The following is a 22,911-nucleotide window of genomic DNA, read 5'->3' on the forward strand; positions in this document are numbered from 1 at the left end:
AACAATCAGAAAGCAGAGCTCTAACTGCATGATGAAAAACATCTGCATAGAAAACCATGCCAAAAGTAGCAGACATGCGCTATGAACTTAACAGTAGTTCTTCATTTGAGCCTTCAGGGCTTTCTGTTTGTAGTGCATGAATCCAGTAGTATTCCCTTTATAGCAACAATCTTTCGATCGACGTCTCTTTTAAGAAGAGGTATCATTTCACATTGGATTCATGCACTACATACAGAAAGCCCTGAAGGCTGGAATTAGAAACTACTCCTAAGCTGTTTTTTGTTTTGTTTTGGGGGATTACATGCTTCTTTTGTGTGATATTTCATATACAGCCTTTTCACATATATATATAGTATGTTTCTAAGTGGTTTTGCTATTGTGTAGAATGCTTTCCAGTATTGGAATCTACCTGGTGGCAACTTATTGTGGAAATGTACACATTTGTACACAAGTATTTACACAAGTATTTGTTCTGATGGTGTCACAGTGTTCTCTTTTTCCCCTTAAACTCTTTCCTCATGAAGATGACATTAAATGACCACCCTAGTACCCTTAATTGATGGGCTTTGACACCTCAGTGGTTTGATGACCAATGCAACAGTTTCGAGGGTAGCTGCATAGGCATAGATCACTCTCATAAACCTGTGATACAAACCCATTCATTTTGCTCTGGACCTGAATATGACAGAAACATCTCAGAGTTACTCCTAATAGGCTTTCAGAGGGTAAAGAGTTAAAGTTTTGGAGTGGAAGGCACTATTAGTCTGTATGTCTGTATTCTGGACGATTAAGAGCTTCCCTGAGTGGGAGAGCGGATCAGGTTGCTAATTGTGGACGTTTCTGTGTTCCCCCTCTGTCCTCCATTCTCGTCCCTTTTATATTGACCAGAGGCAATATTAAATAGCTGTATCAAATCACTTCAAAACATACAAATGCTTGTCAACATACCAGAGACAGGCGATGAGTCCAGGTGGGTCTCCTCCTCATTGGTGCAGGTGAGTGAGTGGGCCTACAAAGAAACAGACACATTATGTGACAAATTAGTATTTTATTAAATGCACCCAGGTCATGTACTATAAGCTCAGTGAATGCTACACAGTCTTTTATAGCATATGTTTTGTTGGGGTTTTTTTGTATAACCTTCAACAGGTTGTTGAAATACCCATTAAAAAAATAAATGACAGACAATTGATATCTTAGTGTTTTAATGGCCTTCAGCTGGCCTCTCTGTGTGGCCTTGAAACTCACTCTGCACATATCTTGTTCTGTTTGTAGAATTTGTGTCTGGCTGTGAAAAGGCGGGCGATGTACTTGGCCATTTCCATATCCTCCTGCAGACACAAACAGAGAAAAAAATTAATAATAACACCGAAAATTTAAGGTGAACAGAAAATGAGTATTTCTGTGAAGTCAAGAATCAACTCTCCCCAGTTCGTTTGTCCCTCTGCAGGTATTTTGTGGACGCATACTTTTCCTGCATGTTTAACCACCCACTATAAACCTCTGTGTCTGCAGACACAACACTCACCATGTGAAAGACGATGGTGTCGTCTCTGCTCGTTATCTCCACTGTGATGGCTGACTTGTTGTGTGCAATGGTACCAATGTCCTTCCACCTTTATAACACACAGATGCAAACAAATGTTTTAAAAAAGGAACAACGGTTCCTCATGAGTACAGGAAATTATGACAATTCTTTCTTTCTTTTTTGAAAGGAGAAACTTACTTGTGGAGCATGATGGATCTGCCATTTCTGTGTTTAACAAACACTCCAATGAAAGACACACCGATGAATATGTCATTGGTATAGTTGTCCTGTGGAAGAAAGTATTACACAAGAACTCATTTAAAATCTCTCAAAGGATACTGATTGAGAGGTTGAGGGTGATGTAATGTATCTACCTTAGCTGGAAAGCTCTCCTGGCCAAACCCATCCAGTTTTTCTACCTCCTTGATGTACAGCACTTCTGCTTCAGCGGCCTGCATTCGACTGGAAATCACAGAATGGTACCAAGAATCTTATTGTTTCTATTTTACTTTGTCTTGGTGATACATGCATATATGTGCATACAGTATACAAAGTAGCTAACAGTACCAGTGACTCTTGTGCTCCTCAGCAACTTTCTGGGTCCACTCTTCTAGCGCCTCTTCTCCATTACGCCAGTTCTGAGAGAAAATACATTATTCAGCAAATAAGAGCAATGCAGAAGAAAGCTGTGGAAAAGCAACCTATGACTATAGGTTCAAGTGAACATCATATTGTTGGGAATGTTTAAAAAAAATAAAATAATGCTCCATAATTTAATATTTTGTTTCTATTTGGTAATCAGTTCATATTAATTCATCCCATCCTCCAACTCAAATTCTTCTTTATTCTTTTTGCTTTTTGCCTGTCAGTCAGGTATGCAGAGGGAGGAGGTACACAGATGTCACAGGAATGTGTGCCTTCAGGCAGCACATACACAGAAAAACACACAAACACAGACTTTCTCTGCCTCTCTCTCTCACACACACACACAAACACTGCTAGTATTTGAACGGTAAAGGCTCGAGGACTCACCACTGGGAAAAGCACGTACTCCCTGAGGAAGTCCTGAGACAGGAATTGAGTGAAGTCTCCAAAGTCAGCTAAAAATTACAAACACAGATGTTCACATTTATTTACACAAAAACAATGAATTTCATTTTTACACTGTAATGCGCAGCCTTTACACTATAAACTGACTGTGAGTTTGTTATTGTGTTTGATATTGTTCAATTGAGGTGGCATGATGGTGCAAGGGTTACCGCCACCTCACAGCGAGAAGGTTCTGGGTTCGCAGGTCAGCTGGGAACTTGTAACAGAGGGGGGGGAACAGGTCATCTACTAATAGGGAGGATGGTGGTTTGATCCCTAGCACTGGCTCAGTATCCTTGGGCAAGATACTGAACTGATGCATTAATCAGAACGTGCCAATTCTCAGTTCTGAGTGGTCAAGTAGAGTAGAAAAAAGGAATCGGTACAGTCCAATATGGACTCACTGTGTTCATCCTGCAATGCTTCTTGCGTGGGTTCTCAATGGGTATCCTGGTTGGCCTTTCTCTTCGATCTATACAGTTTCCCTAATAAGAAAAAAACTACTGATTTAAAAATAAAATAAATTTATGTTATGAAGGTGCTAACCCAATAGGACAAAAAGTCGGGATGAATACAGACTTTCCAGTTAAAACTAAGGCAATTTCATTTGTCCAAATTATATTCTGCTAGCTCGCTTTGCAAAATTACTCCTCAAGACTAGAAAAGCAAATGCTTAACATTAGAAAAAAGTCTGTTTTAGCTCAACTGTCATCTCAACTCAACTGCATCCACAATGGTCAAAGCAATGCAGGTTTCATCCATGTAGATGCTTTGTCATGCTGTTGTCATGGTTACCCAGGGGAAATCACATGAAGCTACCTGCAGCAAATGTGCTCTTCAGGCCGTGGACATGTCCATTGAGTCGTAAAGTGTCTCTGAGTGTTTCTTGTTTTATTAGATGGAAATATTTCTGAACTTGTGTACTGTGCAATACTATTAAAGATAACAAAAACAAATATCTACATAACAGAAACAAAACCACCTGCACAATCTCTATAACATGTACAGTTCTCCTGATATTGCTTGTACTAAGTACCTAAAAGCTTTCTGCTGTTTGCCGGGCAAAAGGAGGTCTAGCACAGGATCCTCACCTCCCGACAGATAAGAGCCTTCCTGATGCTGCTACAGCTAACCTTGGAGCAGCTGATAAGCAAGCTGTCTGTTTACATTCCCCTGGGACACAGACAGCACCCAGGAACTGAAAGGATGGAGCGAGGGTGGGTGTGTGTGTATGTGCATGTGTTAGGACTGATACCATAGGAACTCAAGTGGACTGGGTTCTCCCTGCGGTATGCAGCCATACAAGGTAGTGAAGTCAAGATGACCTGAGAAAGTGTGAGTTTGTGCTCACTCTCACTTGCTGTCTGTCTCTCATTGGGAGACTTGTTCGTGTAGTCTTACCTTGTACTGCCAGGCCAGCGAGCCTGATCCCCTGCTCTACAGAGCACTGTAGACGTCCATCCAACACCTCCTTCTTTACCTGCAGGTAATACTGATACCTACAGAAAAAAACAGGAAAGGAAGGTAAAAAAAACACACAACAGGGATAAAAAGATACCTAGACCGTGTTAAGTAAAATTTTTAATTTGCATTGATTTATGATTTATTTATCTCCATAGGGATTTTAATAATGAGCCATTATGTTGTAACCATCCAAAGTAGACTTACTTTAAGCTAAATACAAAATGGTATGTACTCCTATTGAAACCACACGACTATATAATGTCAGTTTTGTTACATATGCGATCGTTGACAAAACTCGACACATAAAGCTAAACTGAAACAGCAACATCAAAGGCGCTGTTACCATGGGAATCTTTAAACCTGCGAACATCAGGTCGAGAAACCACCTGAACACTGATTGCAGTCGGGGAAAAAGGTCTGTACATGATCGTAGCAATGCAAACCGGAAAACGGAGCATGTTAAACTTCAAAATAAAAGCTGTGTTTCAGCACTGTACCCAACACATATCAAAATGCGCAACTTTTGATTTGAAAGTCTCCATTTCTGCTGTGTGCTGCACATTTCCCTATTTTGCTATCACTTGGAAAGTAGTTGGGAAGTGTTTGCAGACAACTCAACGTCTTTAATGCAAACTATAAACAACCACCGTATTCTGCTAGCAATCAGGCCTAGGCCTGTGTGACTGCAGGCTTATTCACTTGGCTGCATAGTCACATGTTCAAAATAGAAGACAAGTTAACTTTACATGATTGGCAGTCACTTGACTGCAAAATCCAACATAAGGATTTTCTGAAATATCAGTGGAGCAAATGAATGGGAAATTCACTTCTAGAGCCCTTGGAAAAAAAATAAGAGTGGTCACTTTTGAGCTCAATACCTTCATGTGGAAGCTTTAAATCTAGGAAAAACTAAATTGAGACCATAAAAATCATTTGGAAAAATTATACTGGTCACAGACCAAGTGAAAATTATGATCTTTTTCTCACAGATTTCTAAACTGGGAGTGACCCCATGTTATTTTATGGTAATTAGCAAACTGACTGTAAGCACGGTAAAACTGCCATACCTGCTAAAAAGTAAGCATGCTTGCTTTTAGCTCAAAGCCTTGCAGAGTTGCTAGAAAGCATACAGACCATAACTTTTTAAAATCAGACTGCATCTGTATGCATTTTATAGCCAAACTGCACAAAACACTGACTAAGTGGGTGGCAGCATTGGCACTGTTGTTCGCTTTCAAAAACCCTTTTTTTTCATATAAGCCACAGTGTCTCCAAACACCACTTATATAAAATTGAGTTGGAAAACATGATGGGTTCCAGTTTGACACATTTGTCCAAAGAAAGTAAGAGGAGCTGTGCTCAAGGCTCTGCACATTAGCAACTGAAAGATGGCCAACATCTGCTGAGACACCACAGAGATGTATTCCTCTGCTTCTGGTCTGTGCAACTGAAAGTATGTGTCAAGAAAGTATTGGCAACAGCATTAGCTGCTCAAAACAATATCAGTAAGCCTGTTGCTGAAGTGAGGAATGAGTGAATCACCTCTATTTGAAACAGCAGTGAGTCATTTTTGACTTGAGTGGAATGCCAAATGTATGCCAATGGGGCTGCACAATATGATTTTATAAAAGGCATGTTACATGGGGCTGACGCAACTAACTCGGGGTTTAATCTTCAGCAGGAGCAACATAAGCTTGACAAAAGTGGACCATTATAATTGCAGTGCAAATGTGAGGCAAACTGGGAGTCATTTCACCGTGGTTTTAGGCAGTGGTAGCTTTGCCAAGCGTAAGCTGATATGATGACACAGCTCAGATTGCGTTCACAAAATGTGGTAAAAGTCCCAAAACCGAGAGGCTGAAATACACCAAGCTCCTAAAGTTTCTGTGCTCCTTTTGTCCACTTTTAGTCGTGGTCCAGCTGGATGTTTGTCTTTTGAAGAATGGAGTGGCCACACAAGAGGAAAGAGAGAACTGTCAGGGTGACCAGGCTCAGCCGCATAAAAACTCACACGCCGTTTCCTGTTGGCTGCCATGGCGACCACAGACCGAGTGTAAGCTGTGAGACACCTTTTCTGATGTGCACACACACACACACACACACACACACACACAGTCAGAAAGAGTATGCAAGTCCATGCCAGAGTAACCAAACATCTATGTGGAAACCACTAAGTTACATGCTTAGTCATTCACCCACTTTTCTTCTTCACAAGTTTTAGTTCATTTTCTTTGAAAAACTTGGTTTCACTCCTCGCCTGCACATTAGCTCCCACCTATCTTTTTATTCACCCCCCCAGTTTCATTTTCATGCCCGCCATTATCTCCTCACATATTTCATGATTCATATTCTCTTTGGCATTCTTTTCCCCACTTCTTCCTTCTTTTTTGAGCTCCTCTCAGCATACTCCTGGGCCTATAATCTGACCCCGCCCTCCTCCCTCACCCTGTCATTACACCCGTTGGCTAAGCTGCCATTCCGTTCCCGTGGCAACCCTCTAATTAGCCAACCCCAACCACAGTGGCTGCAGCGAGAGGCGGAGTCTGATGCGGTTTAGAGGGGAGGAGCCAAGCGGGACACAAAACCCTTCAAATGATTGTGGACTTTGCTTTTAAAAACTCTCTATGTTTTCCCAGCAATCGCTGTATGGGGTCTGGAGGAACGCTGAGGTCAACAGAGGTTGGCTCTCATTCTGAGGTTCAATGGTAACAACATGATGGTGTTTATACATACGCGAAGCCAGCAGTGGTGAGGCGGACAGTAAACTGTTGAAATAACTCTGAACAAGTGGAAGCGTGACAGTAAAAGTCTCAGAGCATCCCTCATGGGAGAGTCCACTTTACACAGAACAGCCACAAATGCAGCCACATCTTATGGAGCTGTGGTTTCCTGTATTTTTGGCTTCTGGCCTTGAAATCAAACCTCTACAGGTTGACAAAAACTGACCCCAAAATTAGTTACCCTTTATGCAGAGGTAAGCTTCTAACTACCAAGTGCAGTTTTTTGTAACTGATTAAGTCAGGTTAAGGGAATTATTAAAATCAAATGGCTTTTAATCTTTTAAGAGTGTAACAGTGACAATAAGCACAATAATATTTTTTGCCATGTATTAAAATTCGGAACCGTTTATTCATTAACCTCTTAAGCCCCAAGCCTACCTGATCTCCTGCCTTTTGCCCCCGTATCAGGGGGCGTTGGGGCTTCAGAGGTTAATAAGCCTACAGAGAGTCTAAGAAGTGTAGAGACTGACCCGTTTTATGATTACAACCTGATTCTGCACAAATAATAAAACCCATACGAGTCATACAGCACTTTTCATTAATCACAGTCTTATGCTTGTGGTTATTACAGTATGGTTATTCTAGAAAGAGCACATCCTTCCAGTGTTTTGAGACCAACCACAATTGGACAGATGAGGCATCTCCAGCATTTTCTGGAAGCTCTTCACTCAAAGTGGCAAAGGCTTTTACGCCGTGTGTCTTGGCTTTTTAAGGAGGGGTTTGGATTTTCCAGTTTTCAAAGATAGAAAACTACTGGTACATTTCTAAAAGTACATTAGAGAAGTTGGGGGGGCGGGGGCTTTTGGTGTATCCAACGCATATCCAAGCCAAGATGCCGTGTCACTCTTTAAGAATGCAGATTAATTTTAAAAAGCTAATAAAAAGCTTCGGTGTATTCAAAGGATAGCCAGTGATTTCCAGGTTTCATTTCCACTGATGTCTTCCATCCTAATCTACAACCTGCTTAAACATGATTGTAGTCTGGGTTTTAATGACCAAACAGATAAGAAGAACCAGAAGGCTTCCACAAATCTTGTTCCTTGCCTATAGAGTTTGCATATTCATATACAAACATCTGCCTTTAGGTCACTTTATGAGTTTGTCTCATCAGTCCTAACTAGCTTAAATCTGCATATTTTGACAGCTGTATTTTTTTTCACTGTTTTTCATTTTCATGCTTCAGTGCTTTTAAATCTTCTGACTCAAGTATGGCATGAAATCAAATTCCTCATTAATAGCCCCGGGTGCATTTTCATCTGCAGAGCTGAAAATGTTGCTTTGAAATAAAACCTGAAATGAACTGCAGCAAAACCATCAGACAGCAAGTACTAAAAAACTATGTTAATGACCCAGGTTGTGGCATTTCAAGAGGGTTTTTAAACAAATTTGAAATAGTCATCTTTATTAAAATAAATACAACAGTCCTCAAATGTTACTATTTTGTAGGCACTGTCTTTGAATGGCAGTTAACTGTTAGCTAAATTACAAAATAAAACATGCAAAACTCACCACAAAATGATTTTAGAATCAGATCCAGAAACTTCCAAGGTTACCAAACAAGTATAAAATGTAGGAGCTTCAATAAAGAGTTAAAACACTCAACTGCATTTAATGATACCAGTTTTTAAATAGGGGATTAAACTACTGCTGAAATTGTAGTAAAAGGGAGCAAATTTGTGGTAAAATCAGCTCATTGTGTTTTCATAGAACAAGACAAACATCACATAAAATTGCTAGCAGGAGAAAAACATTTTATGACGTTCAAGACTTGCATGCTTGCACATACTTGTGCACAAAGAAACCCTTATTGTAGCACGCACCTGGCATGTATGTCAGAATGACATCACAATGCTGTAACAGCAGGTGAATATACATAGATGGACATGAGGTAGCGCTTTCCTTACTAGGGCTTTTCATGGGACTTCCACTATGGCAGAGTGCTCTGCTGGCAGTCCAGGCAGCCTCGCAGGCACAAAGAGCCCTTTATATGCCCACGCATGTTCAAACCCTGCTCAAGACATGCTGCCAGATGTCCAAGCAGTCTGGACAACAGGCCTGAGAGCATATGCGCATGTTTGCATGCATGAATGTGAGTATGTGTGTACATATGTTTCAGCCCCTCCTCAATCTCGACCACCTCTGGTGGTGGTAAGGTGACCACCCCCTCAGCCCCCAGGATGCGTCTAGACGATTTGTGTGGGAGGCAGGAGAATATCACTTTGAAATGTGTTGAATCAGCAAGGGGCACCACCGAGTACAGCTGTGTGTGTGTGTGTGTGTGTGTGTGTGTGTGTGTGTGTGTGTGTGTGTGTGCGTGCGTGCGTGTGTGTGTGTACTGGTGATAACTAGCTGAACAAAGCTAGGATTTCAAGGCTATTGGTGCTGTTAGCCTTAGGGGCTGCTACGGCCAGCTGGCCATGCTCCAGTCAACGGCTCTTCGTTCAGGTTCCTCATTTTCAGTCTGCGAGCCAGCTTTTCTCTCCTTTCTATCAGAAACATACAAGTAGCAGAAGGCTTTAACCTCCTCACTCTATGCAAGAGTGTAAGATGTGTTTTTGTTGACAACAGGTAAAAGTGCTCTATTTACAAGTGAGTTGTACAGTATATCTGTAACTGCTGCCTAGTAACTGTACTGTTGACATCCACGTCATTTAAGGATAATATATAAAAATTAATGCTCATGGGGAATTTAACAAGAGTAAATCAAAGATAATTATCACCAATTTAGTATCTGACTAAGTGTGAAATATTTTAATTGTTTAGTGAGATCGCAGAGAGCTGTAACCAAAATCTATTGGGTTCAACCTTCATTCCAAGTGAAAGTGGACACATATGAAGAAATGCCCCCAACGTATTAAAATAAATATATATATCCGACAACAATTTGGATAGACGCCTAGAAAAACATTATAACAGCTATGGACATATTTCATCACACAAGCACAAAGAGTCTGTGTTTTTACAAACTGAAGTAGGAGTGACCAAACATTTAAATATTATGACTATAGGGTATATTGGAGAACTCTGCATGGTGAATTTGTAAGTATATACAGTAATGGATGCAGAGACCCCAGCTTCCCCTGCTCTGACTCATTTTTGCCGCTGCAGAGAAAGGAAGCGAGGGAGGAAGAAACAGATGACTCTACGGATGGGAAGAGCGGGAGATCCAATATCAGGCTACATATCAGCCAAATACTGAACATCAAAGCCCTGACCACACCATACATTACCTTCTCAGAAGAGATAACGTCTACAAATGTCTTGCCCGTCTCATTTCTACTTGTTCTTTTTTAATGTTTTCGTATTGCTAAATTGCTGTTAAAATGCACCAAAATGCATCACATCTTACCTTAGTGAATGTGAAAGAGTTAGCATGCATTCAAAATAATAACCTTTTTTGCCCTTTAATTTAACTTTTCTCAATAATGGTTTTGGGAAATAAAACTAATTCAAAGCACCAACACCTAAAATGCCAGATCTACTCTGTCTCACACGGTTTTCCCAAACAAACAGACTTTACCACGTGGATACATAAATATGTAAAAGGTCTTGCGATAAATACACACAGGCAGACAGCTCAAACCACATAAATAACAAGGCTCAAACGTGAGCTGAGTTCTGCTGCCAAGCTTTTACTTTCTCTGCCCCCACTTGTTCTTCCTCTTTGCCTTTGTCATTCTCCCGCCCACCTCACCCTCATCAGACCAGGTGTGTAGAAGCAATGACAGGGATGTGCCTTCCTGGATCTGATCCCGATCAACCTTCAGACAATAAATGTCGTGTATTTTTTTAAAAAGGGAGCTGTGACTGTGCCTATTCCCATGCTGACTGGCTGATTTCTCAAAGGACAGAGCGATTTGAATTTAGTAAAACCCATCATAAGGCGTATTGGATAATAAAGATGTTTTGAGAGTTGAGGAGATCGTTTACAGCTCGATATATATATATTAGGGGTGCAACGATACTCGTATCGATATTGAACCGTTCATAGAGTGCTTTCGGTTCGGTACGCATATGTATCGAACAATACAAAATTTGTAATTTATTTTATCAACTTTCCTTCTGACGATGCTGTCTGTGTTGAGCGCTCAGTGAATCTGCGTTCGACTACTCCGCCTAGGCTGCACTGTCGAGCGCAGATCCACTGAGCGTTCAACACAGACAGCATCGTCAAAAGGAAGAGCTCAGGGCAAGCTAGCGAGACAGAAGTTAAGCTCTCCTTGCAACATGGCAAATTGAACCTCCCCCACCCTCATTCAGATCTGGCGTTTGGAATTACTTTGGTTTTCATGTGACGTATGACCCTGAAGGTAAGCGCATCATGGACTAAAGTAAAACAGTATGTTGGATGTGCCACGCAATGCTCAATTACATGGGTGGGAACTAGTGTGTTAGAGCAGTTAGCTCGTTAACGTGTTGGCCGTCTAGCCCCATGCAGGGGTAGCTCGTTAACGGAGATTTGCCATGTTGTGGCGTTAACGTCATTTCAACGAGATTAACGCTGACAGCACTAGTGGGAACACAACGAATATGACTGCACATTTACGCAGACATCATCCTAGTGCAAAGACAAGTGGAAGCAGACAAAAACAACAAGCATGCATGCTACAAACTTTACCCGAGTCATTTAGACAGCCGTTAGCACATGATTCTCCTTATGGGGACCTGATATGTTTAATATTGTGGCGAGCTCAGACAACGAGGAGACGGAGGTATCGTTTGGTCTTGCTTCCGGTGAGCTAGCCAGGGAGCACAGCCGTTTATTGACATCTGCAGAAGAACACTGCCGCTAGCTAACTGCTCAGCGCGGCAACCGCACAGCAACAACAACAACAACACACAGGGCGCCCTCTGACCCCGGAAGGACACACCGTCGCAGCGAGAGGGCGTCACCCGTCACTATGGCAACATAATGGCGATCGTGGCTCAAGAGTTGGGAGTTCGCCTTGTAATCGGAAGGTTGCCGGTTCGAGCCCCGGCTTGGACAGTCTCGGTTGTTGTGTCCTTGGGCAAGACACTTCACCCGTTGCCTACTGGTGGTGGTCAGAGGGCCCGGTGGCGCCAGTGTCCGGCAGCCTCGCCTCTGTCAGTGCGCCCCAGGGTGGCTGTGGCTACATTGTAGCTTGCCATCACCAGTGTGTGAATGTGTGTGTGAATGGGTGGATGACAGGTTGTGTAAAGCGCTTTGGGGTCCTTAGGGACTAGAAAAGCGCTATACAAATACAGGCCATTTACCATTTACCATAAACAAAACATAACTGTACAAACAGAACCCCGAACAGCCCTGACCCGCTACATAGCCCCCCACCTAAGGGGTCAGTCGTCCCCGACGACCCCATTGCCCCACACAAAGTCCTGCAAATGTCCAGGTGCCTTCTTTTGGCGCACCGGCCGGTCACGACCGGCGGGGGAAAAGTCACTCGGGTCAGAACATGGGGTGCCACCATCATCCCACTTCTGACACCAATGTGGCGAGCTCAGACAACGAGGAGTCGGAGGTGTCGTTTGGTCTTGCTTCCCGTGAGCTAGCCAGGGAGCACAGCCGTTTATTGACATCTGCAGAAGAACACTGCCGCTTCCCGTGAGCTAGCCAGGGAGCACAGCCGTTTATTGACATCTGCAGAAGAACACTGCCGCTAGCTAACTGCTCAGCGCGGCAACCGCACAGCAACAACAACAACAACACACAGGGCGCCCTCTGACCCCGGAAGGACACACCGTCGCAGCGAGAGGGCGTCACCCGTCACTGTGGCAACATAAACAAAACATAACTGTACAAACAGAACCCCGAACAGCCCTGACCCGCTACAATATGCTGCTGAGAATATAGCCCAGAAGAAGCGTATAGTATAGCTTTTATTTTGGAAAGAGCCATTTCTCTGTAATAAACTCTCTTTTCCAAAGATGAGTGATTCCTCAATCAGATACAGGGCTCGCAATATCGCTAGCCCGACGTCCTGGGGCTAGCGATTTTTCCAGTCGGGTTACCAAAATCTATCTCTGCTCTGCCCGTCGGGCTATTGTAGGAAGGAAAAATATATGTCAATGCTTTTGCATTCTTTCGGAAATGTAGCTGGGTAATTATGTCATTGGCATCGGTGAGCCACTGTCAATATGTGACATATTGAAATCGCGTTTGAATTTGTGCTTGTTTTTTGCTTTCACTTTGCAATCGCGCGAACTGTGTATAGAGAGCGACAGTACTGATTGGTGAGTGATGATAATTTGCGCACCAATTCCTCTGACATCGTCTTATCAATCATTAGCTTACTATGCAAACATGACAAGTGAAATCTCCCGCAGCTTAAACATGTGAGAGGTTGATCGCGCAGAGAATCGCTGACCGTTATGTGTGTGTGTGTGTAAAAGCAGCAGGATATATATTTTAGTCTGCTGAGCCAAATAAGACAGGTCAGGGTGAAGAAGTGACAGCCAAAGAAAAGCTTACCACAAAACGGAAAAGTTATGACAAATCAGACTATAAGGCAAAAAGAAAGTGCAGCTTTATGGTTTCATGGACAAAAGAATTTCTGTGGCTGCAATATGACGAGCTATATAACCGGGGCTGCACATAAGTGGTCCGCAGGTGCGCATTCGCTGTCAAAATAAAATAAAAAAACGCGCACAAGATATGAAGTTGCAACGCGTGTTTGCATACATAAGATTTTCTGGAGGAGAACAGACATTTGTTTAAAACTCTTAAAGATGTCGAAGAAGCTCCTTTAAGCAATTACTTTGGTGTTCCTCCACCTCCAAAGAAATGTCAGGAGTCCGAACCACAAAAGAAGCACGTATTCTCAGAAAAGTGGTTGCAGGAGGTGAGCTGGCTTCAAACAAATGATGAACGCACAGAGATGTGGTGCGGAATGTGCCGTGAAAATCCCACTCTAGCGGACAAAAACAGTGCTTTTTATATGGATGCAAACGCGCGTTGCAACTTCTTATCTGGTGCGCGTCTTTTATTTTGACAGCGAATGCGCACATGCGGACCACTTGTGTGCACCCGTGTAAATAACATAATGTTCTGCCGGGTGTGTTGTTGGTTTTCTCTCGATTTCTGAGTCGACAAGCGCCTTTGTTACTGGGACCAGTCATTTTAAGAAAGGCCCCCATTAGAACCCATGAGAAATGCATTATTGCTCAGTCTGCAATATCTTTCCCAGAACACCAATTGAAAATAACATACTAAAAATAAACCTGAAAAATCTGTTTAGAACAGCGTACTATGTTGCAAAGAGTGAACTACCACTGGCAAAATTTAGCAGTCTTTGCAAACTTCAAAAAGCAAATGGCCTAGATCTTGGTTCCACTTGTCTCTTACCCGTGACTTCAGCGGAAATTTCAAATTCAGGATCTGACGCAGACTGATTCATGTTCTACACAGTTCTTACAAGTTCATAGAAATTTCTGTTCAATTAGAACCAAGTATTTGAGTTGATGATTGTAATTTTTATACAATGTTGTAATTTGTTTTTCAACAATTTTTTGATTAATGTTTTGTTTCCTTTACAATATTATGCTTTAATGTATAATATTGTAAAGGAAACAAAACAGGAAACAAAACATCAATCAAAAAATTGCTCTCTTTTTTTATTCGGGCTACTTACATTTATTTTGGGCTACCAAAAACTGAAGAGTCCCTGCCCGAAGGGCTACCAGGGATTTTGAAATTTTGAGAGCCCTGAGATATATTTATTTTTTTAATTACTTTTGTTTCAGCAACATTAAATTTAAAAACTGTACTTTTGAGTTAAAATATATATTTATAATTTTAATAAATGACAAATTAAAAAGGCTTGAACATTTTTTTTGTATAGAAAAAATATCGAACCGTGACACCAAAGTATCGAACCGAACCGAACCGTGAATTTTGTGTATCGTTGCACCCCTTATATATATATATATATATATATATATATATATATATATATATATATATATATATATATATATATATATATACACACACACATATAATATAAAAACACCCAGCACGCCCCTGCGGGCGGTTTATCCTTCAAGCTCGGGTCCTCTACCAGAGGCCTGGATATATATATATATATATATATATATATATATATATATATATATATATATATATATATATATATATATATATAATTATATATATATAATTTATTTTTTTTAAAGGATGGGTCTTTTGGAAAAGTCTGCCTCGTGGGTATGCGTACGCTCTCACAATGTGGTGTATTGTAACTTCTGACAGGGCTGCAGCTGGCTTCTGAGAGGATTCTTGGGGGATTGTTTGAGGTGTGTGTGTGCATATGTTTTGTAAACCAGACCCCCCCACCCCTTCCCCCCTTCTCTCTTCTCTCCATCCCCTTTACCCCCCGCACTTCTGCTGCAAGGAATGTGTGGTCCGCCTCCTACGCTGGACGGTCGTGCCAACATTCCTGACTAACAGATGAAAACAAAGAAAAGAGAAAAGTGAAGGAGACACAGGAACACTGAGAAAGAGCAAAAATGTAGGACTAAGCTGATCTGCTCTTGATAAAAAGTAGACGGGTGACACCATGTACAGGGATTGCAAGGAAGAGAAAGGGGGGCTTGAAAAAAAAAAGACGGCCATTGTTTCCTAAATTGCCCCTAAGCCCCCATCATAACCCCCTCAACCCTATAACCCCTGTGTACACACACACACACACACACACACACACACACACACACATCATAAGAGCCCTCAGGGGATTCCATGAATACCATCCCTTTACCAGAGCAGATCCTGGCTTCTGTATAATAAACCTGCAGACACACTCTAGACAATTTACTCTCCTCTGTCAGATCGCTCACAAATAAATTACTTCACCACTTTCAAAACAGGCTAAGTGCGGGCATGCATGGTTCTCAGAATTACTATAAAAGGGTTAACACGCTGGCAAAAACACACACACCTTAAAACTAACTCTAGTGTGAAAACGTCAAGCTGTGACCTGCAATCAACCTTTCCCACTTCCAGAGAAGCAGAATCCACAAATTCACCAGCTCAGTGTGAGGCAGACCTGCAGAGTTCGGCGCGTCAGTGTGTGTGAGAGTGTGTGAAGGAATATGAGACGGCAGACTGTCCATTACACACTGACCCTTGCCTGCACTCTTCACAGATACCCAACATGCTCATTCACACACTCATTCAAACACACACACACACACACACACACACACACACACACACACACACACAGTGGCACAAGGAAAGACTGGATGCCGCTGATGCCATTATCTATGTCATCAAAGAGATGTTAAAGGAAGTTTCTTTGAAGTTTCTGGAAAACTCTGATTCACTGTCTTCCTGGGAATTAGCTGCTGATCAGTTTCCCCTTCATATTGGTATGCTAACTATGAAGCTAAAGCCAGGAGAAGTAAGCCCTCATTCACAGAGGCTTAGAGACAGGTCGGCAAACCACTGGCAACCTCTGGTCAAGAGGTAAAGATGATTGTATTCCCGCGACCGGATGGCAAGTGGTGAAATCGGCCAAAAAAGGATGCTACACCTAAAACCTCCTTATGTTTGTTTTGGTTGCTAGCAGATTGCCACAGTCATCTGTACATTTTGTATGGAAGAAGGCAACTTGTTTGCAAACGCTTGCCATTTACTCACCAAACTGTGGTGAAATTTGAAAATGAGAAAAAGAGAATGTTCACCATCCAAGGAAAAGGTGCACCATTCAGTGCAGCATCGTGTATTTCACGCTAGCCAGCAACCTACAGCAGCCGGTTGCAAAATACACACCTTGCCTAAGCGAGCAGTGTTTATATAACCAGGGAGGTACTAGTTATCAGATGGTCGCTGACCAGTCTGAGACTGAGGCCCGAGATTGTTAACAGAGAAAAAATAAACTGGCTCTGTCTGAAGGTAGAAGATGCATAATCCCCCTAAGTACAAAACATTCTCCACTTTTTTGTGTTCCTATCAAATGATATAACTTTGAAATTACTAGGGGTTTATGCTGCTTTTTATGGATATATTTTACCTTATGATAGACGCAGGCTAACCGTCCCCAAAATCTTTGCAAGAGACTGTATATAAAGGATGGACAACACCATAGTTGTTTGTTAATTTCAACATTAGCTTGAATTTTAACGACCATAATTACTCACAAGGATGGGGAGCAGTTGGCCGTGGAAGTTATCGGCTAAGAATAATAAGACTGGATAGCTAGATCCATCTATAAACTTTATGGTTGTATTGCAGCTTGTTAATAAACATAAAAAGTAGAATGTAATTTACTAAAACTGACAGTCAGTCTAATTAACTACACAGGAAGCCATTATTATTTGTCTGATAATTTCATTAAAAAACTTCCAAAAGGCACCATGAAATAAGTCAAAAGCTCCATGAAGGCCACCAGACTTTCAAAACCAGCTGGTGTTTAAATGTAAAATTACATTTTTATTTCTCCACATTTTCAAAGTGACTGCTTTTAAGCTCCTGGCATTCTAAATAATGAAGAGTTATGGGACAGTAATCATCTACTTTAGGAGACTGATCACATTTGACTTCTTTGTAGCCAGAACCACTTTGAAACGTCAACCAATATTGACAATTAGTGATGAGAGTCATGAGAAGACGATTTTGCAGTGTTATGGCAGCGTTTGGAAAGCACTGTTACTACTGCAATTCTCTATATAAAGCTAAAGCACATCTGCATTCTGATTATGTGGCTCTCTCAGTGACTTGCGTAACTGTCTCACAGTTACCATTTGAAGATTCTTTACCTGGTGGCTTCTTGCTCCAGCCGGGAAACATTGGGAACATAGAACATGACTCCAAAGAAGAGCAGTGGCTCATTGCCAAACTTGTCCAGCTGCTTCTTGAGGGGTTTCTCGAGTTCCACCCAACGTTTTTCCGGGGTCTGGGTCTTCCCTTGGAACCACAGTCCAAAGTAATGTGTCTAAATACAGGGGGTGAGGAAACAAAAATAAGTTGTGTAAACCAAAAGGAGTATAAAAGAGCCAAATAAATTAATTCGCAATAGTGGAAGCAAAGGGCTAATGAGACCAACTGAGTAAAATATATCAGGTAAAAGTGGGTGTACAGCAATTCATTTTCAATTATTTTTACATCTTTATTTTCCCTACTTTTCAGTTTTTTCAGTGAGCAAAGAATCAGCAAAAATCAAAATATGCAGGTCACGCATAGAAAAAAAAAACAGAAATTGGAATCAGCCAAGAAACCTGCAGTTGGTGCATCTTTAGATGGGATTTCTCAGGAGAGAAATGGTAAATGAGTTGAGAAATACACTGAAAAGTATTGAGAGATTAAGCGCCTGAATTAAAAGCACACATTTCTCCTTAAAATCCGACAAAACCTTTGACGTCAGCAGCGTAACACTATTAAAATTAAAGTGGAATCATTACCTAGCTCACTAAATCCAGGGAAAGTCATTAGTCTTCCTATCCAAACAAAACGAACATATTTAAACTGAAAGTGAAACACAAAAAGCAAGAATAGACCAGTTTATTTCTCCCTTCACGTATGATGTTTCTGATAAGAAATTGTTGATATGAGATGCCACCATGTTGTCAGGAAATCCATGCATAATGAAAACACACACATCAGCTCACAATCCATTGACTTTTGTAAAAACACAACATACTAGTGGCACAGGTTTGTCTCTGTGTAAAGATCTCGTGAACTTTTTTTCCACCGTTTTATCTCACGCAGTACATTTGGCAGAACATGTCATTTAAATGTCATGTTTTTAATGTTTGGTTATTTTGTGTATTTGTGCATTTTTCATAGGTTTCATAAAAGGTTGAGCACACAGATTTGGCCAGTAAAAAGTCAGAGAGAAAGTAATAAAGCTGGTAACTGAAACGGCGCACACACATTCATGCGTGCAGACGGGCACACGCTTCAGACCTCAGATTTAACAGCGAAGACCAAAACAACACGCACACTCTGACGCACACATAATCCTGAGACGGTGTGCACACGAGGGGCAGACAGCCGCTACAGCTGGGGTGCTTCATCGCCTCATTTATAACATCACTGACACCCAGCAAATACCACAACTCTGTGTGAGTACACCCCCCGCTCTTCTGCGCTGTCAGCAGCTCCAGCAGGTGCAGACACACTCTTGAGCACGGATGTTCATCAAATTTAATCACCCTTGAGCCAAACACGCACACAATCGTCATGTGATCTTTGACCTAGACAAACCATGCTTTTTACAGACAATTCGTTTACTTTGTGTTTTAAGGTGGAAGAACAGGAAAGGAAAGGAAAAAATCATCAGAAGTCCACCTGCTGGTAGAAAAAAAGCACTGACAATAATGGGAAATAGAAGTAGAGGAATGAGAAGGACCCATGGGGTAGGGGAGACAAGAGGACGAGCAGTATGTCTTTCTTCTGCAGTGAAGAGAGGACAGACGTAAGCACGCTTCATTAGAGACAAACAAAGACAGTGAAGGAGAGACGCAGCAGAGGGCAGGGAGACATGCACAGGGTGTGGGGAGAGACACGTGGCAGACACAACCAAACTCAGAGTAAAAACAAATGCCCACTCCAACTCCCCATTAATTACATCCTGTAGCTGCCAACGGCAGACAATTTATAACACTTGCAAGCTCAGATAAGACAAATGTGTCAGAAACCTATCACATGTCATACTATCTCAAACTAACGTGCACATGTGTCACAACACTAACCTCCCGCAGCTCCAGCCTTTGGGCCACCGCCTCCAGACATTCCTGTCCCGTACTCTCCACTGACAGCGTGCATTCAATCACATTGCTGTCCAGCAGGCGGATACGCGTCACAAAGTAGTTCTTGCTCAGGACATTGTAGCGCCTTGTGCGCCGCAGCTTCAGCCGGAAGGGCATGGCTGGCAGGAGGTCAAGGCGGGGCCGTGGCAGAGTCAGAGGTCAAATGTCACTCGAGAGCAAGCAAGCAGAGAGAGGGGTGGGCGGGCTCTATGACCTGGCTGCTGCCCTCCTCACTCTCGCACGACGCCAGCCACACCACCGGGCGGAGAGATGCAACCTGGCAAGGCGCTGGCCCATTCCCAAAGGTGTCCAGAGAGGAGGAGGAAGATGAGGAGGAGACGGAGTACAAACAGGTGCTGCAAAGAGAGATAAGAGAGGAGGGTCAGTCAAACACATAACTGGCTTAAAAAACTATTTAGAGTTTTATGGATACATTCCCTTTTCTAAGAACGAAGATGGTTTTCTAATCAGTGAATATTCTTTCAAATAATCCCTCCCACCTTTCATAAACAAGCAGAAACTAAAGCAGATAAAAAAGGAGTAGTTGTGGTGCTAGAGCATTAGCACAGCACAGGAATGGTACGGCAGCAGCCAGACAGCTTTATCCTATAGTTCGGGCAGCTGCGCTCTCTGGACTCCCATGAGGCCCGGTGTCGGGCGAAGCTGGGAGACAGAGTCAGAGATGTGAGGCTATGGATGAACAGACATCAAACGGTCGTGCGCAGACATCCATCTGAACCCGGCAGCTGGCTTTGAGGAACTAATGGAGCTTCTATCTGCCTGTGTGGGAGGCCCTTCCTTTCCTTTTTATCTCTGCTCTCTCTGCTCGACAGCAGCACAGTGCCAGACATTGTGGAGTACAGTGCAGCGGTGTGTGTAAGATCACACGCCTGCGGTGGTGGCACATATGTTGCCACAGAAACACTTTTTGCCAGCTACTGACACAAAACCAAACAACAACAAAAAACCCACATCTTTGTTGTTAATAAGAAACAGAAGTGTGAACTCGTGAGGTAAACAAGAGAACACACACGGGGAAGTTTAAAAGGTTGAGCTAGGTGTTTGGGAATGACTTTGAATGCAACTGGGGTGCTCATCAGTTCATAGCTTTCATGTCTGTAATGAGGAAAGTGCTTTGAAAAAGAGCATGACAGATATAAAGGCGGAACAGAGTACATCCTGTAGGGGTGTACTCTGTATATCGCACATACTCAATCATATTTTAAAAAGTAAGCTTTAAACTGAGCTGTTAGCCAGCAATCGCTAAGGAATTTCAAATAATCCCGCTAATATCAATGGGATTAAATTTAAATAGTTAAAGCAGTGTCATTTTAAGGGTGGTGGCTACTTTGTAGCCTTGTTAGACAGGAACTAGATTACAAAACTAAAAAAAAAAAGCTCCACACCTTGAAAGAAGGGGGAAAAAACTTCTCCTTAAAACACAGACAAACCAAAGAGACCCAAAATTGAACACTACAAAAGACAGCAAGGAAAATTATGCGAAAATAAATACACACATGCATGAATGTGAGGGAAAAAGAGCAAAAACATGACAAGGCAATGTTCCAACGATTAGGTGAGGAGCAAGGGAGAAGGAGGTGGAGTAAAGATGTGTTGCTTCTTGTCCTGGGCTCTGGCTATGTGCTGCTGATAGTCAGCTTGGACCCTGGCCCAGATTCCTCTCTACCCTGACTGGAAAAACAGAGCACACCTGACACAAGTATGCACCACAAGGAAGGAAAAGTGTGTGTGTGTGTGTGTGTGTGTGTGTGTGTGTGTGTGTGTGTGTGTGTGTGTGTGTGTGTGTGTGTGTGTGTGTGTGTGTATAACAAGGCTGAGTGAGCAGGAGAAAAAGACACAGGGGAGGCAGGCTTGAATGAAAGAGGGCAAGAAGCTACAGAGTCGGGTTGTTTGCTACAATTTTAATTGCACTTGCTTCACGCTCATCTTTTGTAATGGCCTTGCCTCTTTGGGCGCCGTAACAAATTCCTTACTCCTGAGTCCTTCTGAGACGGTAATGTGGCATCATCTTCTTCGTGTGTTGTTGTTTTCTTTCTTTCTTTCTTTCGTTCTTTTTAAACGGCCGTTTTGCACTAACCTCAACGAGTGACATCGGTTGAGTAAATCAGCTTCGCTTAAGGATATATGTGCATGCTGACCCCAATCGTCACATGACCCTTAACCACAGACCCTGCGACCCTCCCCACTGTCTCCTGCTTAGGGTAAGTGACATCACAGGCTGACAGTAAAACCTTCCCAAAATGACTCAAGAGTGTTTCCCGAGCACCCAGGCCTCCAAGATCACTGTCAACAAGTACACAGACAAACACACAAAGACACAAATAAAGACGCATACTTTCACTGTGTAGTGTACAAACATAGACAAGCATCAACAGGGCACGCCGCAAACATATACACAAGATCTCTCTCAAACACACACACCCCTTCACCAGGTTCCTCAGAGGTTAGCCAAAGGACCAGACAGCAGTTGGTGCAACTCTAAACTAGTAATCAGTGGCTTGGTTAGGAGTGTGTGGTAGAGTAAAGCCAGACAGAAAGACAGACAATAGTTTGGGCTCTTACCCACTCCTTGATGAAAAAAAACAAAACAAAACAAAAATGCCCTGCTTCAGTTCTGCTCCAGCGACTTTTTCTCCTGACCGTCGTGTTTATTTCCAGCGTGCAAAAACACCATATACGTTTATGAATTTGCACATTGTAATTTTGTGGCACAGACGAAACGAGATGGAAAACTGAGGAAAGAGGCTTGTTTTTCTTTTTGAGAGGGGTGAGCTCTTTCTAAATATATGTGAAACCATTCCCATCTTTTGTTATGTTTTTTTTGTTGTTGTTGTTGTTTTTTTATATTACCCCACAACTGATATTGCACAGGGGTAAGAAAGTTGGAATCAAGTAGCTTTTTTCCCCTTTAACGTGCGTGCTTAGACCAGAAACCACATTACCACTCAAGTATATAGGGGTTTTTTGAAAGATGCGTTGTGGGATGACATTTTTACACACATTTACATCAATCATGATAAAAACGATTATGCGGGAGCTAGCCGAAAAGAGCAAAGGAGAAGAAATTTGACCTTTTAGTCTTGCATGCTTTTAACTGAGCACCATGGCAAACAAACATCTGCATTTTCTCTGTCAGGTTGGTGTCAGATACATCTTTAATCGAGCATTTTTGTGCTTGTGCATCAAAGAATCAACACTACTCATTTGACGCTGCAGTGCACGAGTTGTGTCTTCCTCATTTAGCAATGAGAGTATTTAATTAAAAATGTTTTAAGCGTCCTACGTTTTTGGTTTTTTTTACCA

The 22,911-nt window shown here is 42.2% G+C and overlaps 1 protein-coding gene across 1 annotated transcript in view; it reads right to left on the minus strand.

Moving 5' to 3' along the window:
- LOC309688574 (tyrosine-protein phosphatase non-receptor type 14-like) overlaps nucleotides 1-22,911 on the minus strand; it is a 46,093-nt gene that overhangs the window by 12,012 nt on the left and 11,170 nt on the right. The window contains exons 2-11 of the mRNA XM_082504396.1: nucleotides 19,531-19,943; nucleotides 17,596-17,771; nucleotides 4,019-4,116; nucleotides 2,561-2,628; nucleotides 2,096-2,166; nucleotides 1,903-1,990; nucleotides 1,727-1,815; nucleotides 1,529-1,616; nucleotides 1,249-1,331; nucleotides 949-1,009 (exon numbers count right to left, since the gene is read on the minus strand). Of these exons, the coding sequence (XP_082360522.1) occupies nucleotides 949-1,009; nucleotides 1,249-1,331; nucleotides 1,529-1,616; nucleotides 1,727-1,815; nucleotides 1,903-1,990; nucleotides 2,096-2,166; nucleotides 2,561-2,628; nucleotides 4,019-4,116; nucleotides 17,596-17,771; nucleotides 19,531-19,704 (996 nt within the window). The 5' untranslated portion in view covers nucleotides 19,705-19,943. The remainder of the gene's footprint in view (nucleotides 1-948; nucleotides 1,010-1,248; nucleotides 1,332-1,528; nucleotides 1,617-1,726; nucleotides 1,816-1,902; nucleotides 1,991-2,095; nucleotides 2,167-2,560; nucleotides 2,629-4,018; nucleotides 4,117-17,595; nucleotides 17,772-19,530; nucleotides 19,944-22,911) is intronic.

Source organism: Aulonocara stuartgranti (assembly GCF_965226115.1).
Source record: "Aulonocara stuartgranti genome assembly, chromosome: 15".
NCBI lineage: Eukaryota > Metazoa > Chordata > Actinopteri > Cichliformes > Cichlidae > Aulonocara > Aulonocara stuartgranti.